General features: G+C 40.2%; 1 protein-coding gene and 1 long non-coding RNA gene across 2 annotated transcripts in view; both read left to right on the top strand.

Moving 5' to 3' along the window:
- The first annotated feature begins 5,065 nt into the window (after nt 1-5,065).
- Nucleotides 5,066-6,963, top strand: LOC112486757 (uncharacterized). Its single transcript, XR_003049223.1, has 3 exons — nt 5,066-5,196; nt 6,344-6,410; nt 6,621-6,963. It is a non-coding gene; the product is annotated as an uncharacterized LOC112486757 (long non-coding RNA).
- A 192-nt stretch (nt 6,964-7,155) lies between these two features.
- The window catches only part of ltk (leukocyte receptor tyrosine kinase), a 46,324-nt gene continuing 44,509 nt past the window's right edge, over nt 7,156-8,970 (top strand). Inside the window, exon 1 of the mRNA XM_025060087.1 lies at nt 7,156-7,505. Within this exon, the coding sequence (XP_024915855.1) occupies nt 7,454-7,505 (52 nt within the window). The 5' untranslated portion in view covers nt 7,156-7,453. The remainder of the gene's footprint in view (nt 7,506-8,970) is intronic.

Genomic DNA, 8,970 nt, shown 5'->3' on the forward strand with positions numbered 1-8,970 from the left:
ATGATGTCGTAACACTATTACAGCTTCAACTCTTCTGGGAAGACTGTCCACAAGGTTGAGGAGAGTGTTTATAGGAATTTTTGACTTGAATTTTCTTCCAAAAGCGCATTGGTGAGGTCACACACTGATGTTGGTGGAGAAGGCCTGGCTCTCCGTCTCCGCTCTAATTCATCCCAAAGGTGTTTTATCAGGTTCAGGTCAGGACTCTGTGCAGGCCAGTCAAGTTCATCCACACCAGACTCTGTCATCCACGTCTTTATGGACCTTGTTTTGTGCACTGGTGCACAGTCATGTTGGAAGAGGAAGGGGCCTCCTCCAAACTGTTCCTACAAGGTTGGGAGCATGGAATTTTCTTTTTTTCAGGAGCTGGGCTTGGCCCCTTAGTTCCAGTGAAAGGGACTTTGAATGCTTCAGGATCCCAAAACATTTTGGACAATTCCATGCTCCCAACCTTGTGTTTGCTGTCCGTCTGACACAACAGTTGTTTACACTGTACGTCTTGACAAATGTCATAGGGAATTTCTAACCCCCGCTGGATTATTACGACGTCTTTCTGACCTTAAAATATTTCTCACAGAGTAGGACAAATGCTCTGTTACGCTCGCTCCAATCATTCATACACTTTTTACTGCTTTAAAAACCTCTGGCACTGGAACTAAAGCAGCTTTTTGTGTTTTTCTTTTCTTATAAATGAGGTGTTAGCTCCTAGCTATTAGCTCACTCACAGCATAGTTGGCTGACTGATACTCTGTCAACAGAAGCTTCAGCTTCTGCCAAAAAACTTCTCCACTGCTGTTGGTCCATCATGATCATCGTTGTCCTGGAGGTTGGAATCAGTTCTTCTGTGTTGTTTTCCTTTTTAAAGCTTTTTTTCAACAGTAAATGTCTCCTGCAAACATCAGGAAATGTCTTACTGGTAGGAGTTTTTCTCTAATCATTCTACAAAACAACCAACACCAGGTTTTGACATTAATTAAGATTTGAATCATTGAAACACATCAGTAATGTTTATACAGGCCTGGGTAAAGAGTCCAAATGTGGATTTAGTCTTCTGTTTTGAAGTCAATCACACAACATTAAATGTTCATCATACTTCATGTTTTCTTTCATTTTATAAATTTATTGTTATTTTAATTGAATAGATATTGCGTCATTAATTTCCTGCCCTCCTCCTCCCCTGTAGAGGGTGCTACAAACACAAATGTCCAGCTCCATTAGTAAGAAGCTGGTAGTAGTAGTTATTGTACTGTAATACAACAATAAATACATACATACACCAAACTGTATGGTTTAAATTAGGCATCCATCAATACCTACAACACATCGATACCGAGTCCTCATTCCAATAGTCGAAATGCCCGAAATGTGTCACGAAATAACGTGAACATTTCACTTAAATGTGTGATAACTTTAACATTAGTTTGTGAGTTAGAAAGTTATCACGAAATAACGAGAAAGGTATCACGAAATATCGTGAAAGTTATCACGTAATTGCGTGAACGTTATCACAAAATAATGTGAAAGTTATCACGTAACTGTGTGATACTGAGCCAATTTTCTTTTTTTTTGTTAGTGTGGCAGCGATACACCACCGTACACCACAGAGTGAAACGGTTGCCGTAAGAATTGTTGTGAGAAATTTACCGAAATGTCTTGACGCTGAATACGCCAGTGTCTGTTCTCAGTTTAACGCCTCAGTGGACAGACGTTTACTACAGAAACAGGAGACAGTGTTTTCAGTTCAATATTGGTGTAAAAGCTCTGCTCACTTTCTGTTCAGCTGGCTGTTAAAAATCAAACTATTCAAAAGGTTCACCAATTTATTGATCATTACCAGAACATTGTTTTTTTATTTGGATTGAAACAACCTTCTGTTTATGAGAAATTAATCTTCCCCACTGCGGTTTGGTTTGAGCTACACATATTTACAAATGTATGCGGGATACCAATGGATCAGAGACGTCATATCAAACTTCTGTGGACACGCAGACGTACTACCAGGACAGACGTCCAAATGAATAGTCCCAGACAGCTTTGTTTTTCACATGTATTAGATTAAACCTCAGAGGGAAGTTACTTCCTGCCGAGTCTAGTGGTAAATAAGATGTTTACTGCAGAGCACAGCTAACTCATTAAAAGATTTTAATGGCATTTCCTTCAATTTATATATATATATATATGATCATGGCAAATAAAGGCAGTGTTTCCTTTATCGACTTTGTCGACAGCCAAACAGTACGCTACAACCATAGATAATAGTCCTTTCACTATAATGCATTTTTTCGTAATAACAGGAAATGGACAAACATGTGCTAATGCGGATAGGAGGTGCGGGGGGGACGGTGGGGGGTGTTATTAAAACTCGTGCATAGTGGACAACTGGAAAGTCCATGACCATCTCTAAAAGTTGCTTCAGTTTGTATTTGTAATCCAAGGCTACGATTGGGCAACCCAGCCATCCTCCACAGCCAATGTTCATTCATCAATAACCTACAGATTTTCTATAAGTTTCTGAGAAGATACGCTGAACATCTAATATTGTAAACTGAGTGAGAACCTCTGATCCAGAACCAGAACCAGAGATCCAGTCCCTGTTTACATACACAAATCTGAGTTGTTCACAAAAATTCAGCAGAGTACGGTACTACTTTTTTTCCCCCCAGGAACACACTGAGAACTGTGGACGACCTGTCCAGTTTTTACGCACGGTTCATAACTACAGCCTGGACCGTAGCATAAGTGAGGAGACAACGGTGGCCTGATGTTGAGCTGAATTTATTTAATTATCCTCTGATTCAGTCAGTTCTCCTAAAAAGGTCAGTGGGGACGGAGAGTTCAGTCAGTTTGTCGATGATGGGATAAAAGACTGAAATGGCAGCCATGACAACCCTGTTAATAATTGGCAAAAGTTGAAAAGACAGCACAGATTTGTGTGCGTGGTCACTTTGTTCTCACGATACCTGTTCTTGACCAACTTAAGCCAAATATCTTATGTCCTTCAAAACAACACGTGTTATAAAAAAATGTCTTCAAACTGACAACGCCATCATAAAAGGACGTATCAAAAAAATAAGGGTAAAATAAATAAAAATAATGCTGTACAATTAGAATTTTACTTTCTGCGTAATTATCACGACTGACTAAACAGAAAGTGAGCAGAGCTTTTACGCCGTTTTATTCCGTTGAAACGATTGTCTTCTGTTTTCTTCTTAAAAGTATCATTAAAACTGTGTAGCACTTTCTCCACGTATTAATAAACAAAAAACCACACAGAATGTTGGTTCAGTGATTGAATTGGTATTGGTTCAATATTGGTCAAATTTCAGGATTGAACATCGGTAAAAACCAAATGCTCAACTTCACTTTGCGTGACATGCATAGACATGGACACTATTGCCTAAGCAACGCCAGCCTATGGCATGCTGAAGGGGAAAAAAAGAAGGCGTCGGATTAATATTGGTATCGTCAGATACCAAAATGTGACCTGTTTGACCTACGTTTACCCACAAGTTTCTCTTAAGGTCTGTGAAGAACCTTCATAGGAAAGTAGTCAGTTCTCCACTTGTATGCTGATGATACTCAATTATACATATACCAGGGATAATGGTGATATATTCACATCTACGTGAAAGGAGTTATTACATTTTCTGCTCATCTAAAATTAAACTTAAAATTGGTCGTTCCATGTATGTCAATACTTAACTCTTAATTTAATTCTGTTAAAGTTAATTTTTTTTGAGTCTTTTATCTTTCTTACATTCCTCTAATTGATACACATCTGTCATGTCCTTCATCCACTGTTTTGCTGCCAACAAACAAACCTGCTTTGATGAAAGAAGAAATAAATCTCATGGAACGTTCAACTGAAACAAAGCTTCACTTTAGAGGAAACACTGTAACTTTAGGGCTCTTTCAATATAATTACATGATTAGATTTGACAAAAGTCCGGTTCGTCGTAAAAAAATAAAGATAGCATCTAGAAACCTTAATGGCGTCACGGCCTCATTTGGACTTAAACACAACACAGAAAACCTACAGATGCAGCAAAGAACCAAAAACAGACGTCAGTATGAACTGACTAATGGCAAACATGGAAGGCAGTGCACGGTGAAGTGTAAAGTTAGATTGTATTTCTCTGCTTTCAAGGCTCTTGTATAACTGACTCAACTGACACTCAAAGTGCAGCTCCAATTTCTCTGACAGAGACAGTAACGCTACGTTGTGCCACTGTTAATGATCTAAAGTAGAACAATTTGTTTTGGAGGAAAAAACGCGATTATGTTTTTGTCCACATATCGGTGTCTTACATCTGTTCGCCAGGAGCCGTGTGTCACACCTGAGGTTAATTACATCAACAAACTGGTGTAACATTGAAAATTGAACATTTTAACAAAGAAATTATTTTGGTAGAATGATGTGTGGGTGTGAATTCCAGGTTTTTGGTCATTTTCATCATAAAGGAAAGTTGACACCTGCAGGTCAATAAAATATTAATTAACCAGGGTATTAGTCAGTGCAGATCTTGGTGATAGTAGCATATATTCAAACAGGATCTTTGAAGGCCGGAGTGGAGAAAAGTTTCATGTGCACAGAAGTTCAACATACTGTAGGTTAGTCCAAGCATGAACAAACTAAGGCCCGGGGGCCAGATGCGGCCCATTCAGCTTTTTAATCCGGCCCGTCAAACTTTTCCAAATTATATAATTTATTTATATTATCATTATACTTGTGCCTTTTCCCTGCAATACCCAAGTTTCCTTAATAGATGGCGTAGAAAATGATAAAAGCATATTAGCATTTTAGCCTTTACGCATGACTTTTACATGTCATTTATCCTTGGTTCACACCAAGGCTCCATCTCTCTGCTCCTGCCCCCGCCCCCCCGTTCCCATGATTGAGGAAAATCTTTCCCTCTGAGTTCCAGCTTTAACTTCTGTTATATCTGTCGATTGATAAGCCCCCGAAAATCACCCAAAAATATTTGTCATTCACACGGCTGCATTCTTTAATCAAATTCTCCCAGGATTCAACAGGTTTATTTATTTATTTATTTTTCCCGTTTTAGCGTGTCATCAGAAGACGCGGCGCAGAGTGACACGAATGCAGACAAACTACCATCATGACAGATAAGGGGAGAAAAACTGCAAGAAAAAAGTTTGGTGTCAGTGTGTTCTTCAGGCTGCAGCTGATTTAAGGTGTGTCCACTTGGACTGCCCCACAGAGGACACTTGGGGTAAATGTGACCCCAGTGAACGGGGGGTTAAGTGAAATGTTTACACAGATGTAACAGTGGACGATGAGTTACAGGACGGGAGAGCTTGTCTATTTATGTTGGCCACCTATCACAGCCCTGGGCTTCAACCCACTTCCTTATTAGTGTTTACACAGGATTCAGTTACAACAGGTTTAAGACACTGGTGAGGCTTTTCATAGTTAATTCTAATGGAACTGGAGAAGACAGGAAATCAGACCAGGCACTGAGCTGATGTTTATTTAATGACACGTTTTTTTTTTTGTTTCCAATTTATATTAAAAAAAAAGAACAGAATATAGAGTAATTCCCTGCAGAGACATCTAATAAATTCAAGCTGGTGCCAAGATGAATTTTAAAAAAAAAAGATCAGCATTTTGGAAACTAGCCTTTCTACGTGATTGGACTTATTAGAAATTACAGCCGGACTTCTCGGTTCTGTATTTTAGATCTGTCTATATTAAGGCCCTGTGCTCACATGCATCAAAACACACATCAGCTGAATAACAACATGGTCGAAATCATCACAGAGACGGGAATAGTACTCGTCTACGCCAGTATTACTGTATGTACTGCAGTATTGAACCGTAGCTGTAGATTACTGTTTGAAACCAACAGTAATGTTTAAATACCACTCTTGGGGATTTGAATTATTAGTATAGTCATAATGTGTTATATATATTTTTTAACACAAAGACGAGACAACGTACTGTGGTCACAGTTGTAGCCAGTATTTTTAAACAAAAACAAACACAAAACAGACGTACTGTGGTCACAGTTGTAGCCAGTTTTTTTTAAAACAAAAACAAACCCAACACAGACAAACTTGTGACCTGTTGCCATTATAGTTTGCTGTTTTTTGGCCCCTCTGTAAACAGGTTAAGGCTCCAGTTTCCCTTCGGGACCCATAGCAGGATAAGGGGATTAGAGATGAAAGAACTGATGTCAAAAATAAGGCGGGCGGACGTTTTAAACATTTAAAAATTAACATACCTTTGTTCCCTAACGTTCCTCTGTCCTGAGGCTGTCTTTTCTTCCCCGTTTTCTTCGTGCTATGTTAAGTGCTTTTATAATTTGTCATCTATTGACAGGTTCACTCTCGAACATTAAGGGACGCCAAGAGTCTTGACGGCTGAAGCGGCGTTGACAAACATTCAGGTATGTCCGTCTGTAGACCTGCTTCTAACGCCTTTGTGTGGCGGGCATGGGGAAGTGCAGCCTAAACTTTGTGTTTGCTAATGCTAGAAATGAACTGGAAAAAAAGGGAACACTGAGTTGAAGCACGTGTTGGTTTAGGACTGGATGTTCCCGTAGGTCAAATTTCACACATGACTTATGAAACACTACACTTTAATCTCTCGCTCTCAGATTTCATCACCTGAGGCAGCGCACGACTTCTTATCCAAAAAGAAAACACTAACCAAACATTCATTTCAACCGACGAGATGCTTCTTTTAACCCTCGTGGTTAACTCACTGTTAACCAGTTCACTGGTGTCGTTTTGAGCACTTATATTTCACAGTTCAAACCATTCTTTCCCAAAGACTGCGTCGTGTCCCTCAGGTGGGTTGCATGAACTTCCTTCATCTCACATCATGTTTCCCAGGAGTTCACGGTCAACGCAACAGTCTGCATCCAACTTCAAAATGGCTGCCAGTTTAAAAGCTCCACCTGTGGTTATGTTTAAAACTTGAGTAACACTAATTGAGTAAAACTGGATGCCATCAAAATTTCAAACTTGAAACCAAAACAGCTCGGTCCGGCCCTGCTTGTACTTTCTGAGGTGGTGCCACAGGCAGCGGCGGCAGCGGCGGGCACAGGGAGGGGGGGGATCACAAGAAGCCCTTGGACCGGTGGTTAACACAGATGAAGTGCGGGGGCAGAGGAGGAGAATGAAGAGGAGGAGGAGGAGGAGGAGGAGGAGGGACGGCTGTCGTCACCGGGAGCTGCATCAGCATCACTGGAATGAGTAACAGTGCGCAACTTGGAGAAAACAAGTCCGCTATCCACTGGAGCTCTCTCTCTCTCTCCGTCTCTCTCTCTCTCACTCTAACTGCCCCCCCCTCTCTCCCCCCTCTTTCTGCGTGTCTACGTCTCCCTCACCCTGTGCATCACCAGTCTGCGGTCAGTGACCGTCACTTCCACGCATCCATGAGGAGATAAAACCAACAGTCCGTGGAGCAGCGGTCAGAGAGACAGTCATGGATTATAAAGGAGGACAGCGCCACCACCTCTCCATCCTCATATTACTAGGTAAGAAAAACAAAACAACAACACTTTCTGCTTTAGCCGGTGTGTGTGAGGTTTTAACGTTTAGTCCGGGACGGGTTACTTCACGTGCAACTCTGGAGAATTTGATTTATGTCGCTTTTTCACCGCAGCACGAAAACACTTGGCCAAGAAAACGCTCTCCACAACTGTAACCGTTATCACTTTGTGCGCGTGCACTCGGAGCGCATTCATCACCCGAGTTTCACTGCGTGTCTGTGGTTCAAACTACAGACACAACACGACTCCGATGAATTAGTGCAGTTTAAACAGAGTTTTTTAAAAATGATTTAGAATGTGTGGAGACACTACGTCAACACAGTAACGTGAATTAGTGACGTGTTGAGTTTGAAGTCACTACAGTTTTTGTGTCTTTTAATGTTTCATTCTTGAGAAGAAAAAAAGAGAGAATTTATGTTTGAATTGAGCTGAATGTGTCCGTAAGTCATGTGAGTGTCAGCGGCAATGAGCTCACTTCATGCCTGTGGATGTTAGCATTGAACAATAAAAGGAAGAAGTATGAACACATTTATAAAGGAGTGTGTAGTTTCTCCTCCTACCCTGAAGGAGGTGCTAAAACTTTGGGTTTTTTTGCTTTAACTTTTGTTCTTTATTGTAAATCTTGGTAAAAACTTTAACTTAAAGTGGATAAGTAATACAGTTAGTTTTTGAGAATGGGGATCAGATACTGGACACAAAGAAATAAACATGAAAAATAACTCTGAGAGACATCGATCTAAATCTTCAGTGATGTATAACGACTTTTTAGATATTATTTTGGATGTTTCTGCAACATTTGAGATTTTAACTGAAGAGGATTTCTTGGCATAGGGCTTTTCTTTTCACCGTCTTTTTTGGCATATTGTATCCCTTTGAGTTCCTTTTCTGCCACCTACTGGTCTATATTTAAACGGTAAATACTTAAAAAGATCTGTGCTGTCTTCAACTTTTTTAATGTTTGGATTATATATATATATAAACAGCTAACTTTCTCAATGTTTGGACTTTGTTTTAAAAAAAATTACTGTCTTGTTAGATGTAAATTTGTTTTTAAATTTTTCAGGAAAATAGTAAAGAGTTGTTGCAGGGACCAATCAAAAATATTGTGATGTATTTAATTCACTTTATTTATTCATGAAGTTATGTTTAATTCAAGATGTCTGACCATGATCGCCCCGCTTTTTCCACCTCTGTGGATCTGCTAGGGGTCACAGACCCCCTGTTGAGGACCTAAAAGTTGAGCCAGTCTCGGAGAGAACTGATGAATAAATAACGTGTTTCGTCTTTTGTTTCTTTTCTAAACATCAGACACAGCGGGACGTGATTCTTTTGGCCTCTCCCTGCTCTGGAGCAGGCAGCGGCTCTCACTGCACTCTGTCCAAATGACAGCAGAGGAGCCAGAGTGAGGCTCTGCCAAAACTCACAGTATCACATTAGACAGCACACCCCC

The sequence above is a fragment of the Cynoglossus semilaevis genome, chromosome 1 (genome assembly GCF_000523025.1).
Source record: "Cynoglossus semilaevis isolate Cse_v1.0 chromosome 1, Cse_v1.0, whole genome shotgun sequence".
NCBI lineage: Eukaryota > Metazoa > Chordata > Actinopteri > Pleuronectiformes > Cynoglossidae > Cynoglossus > Cynoglossus semilaevis.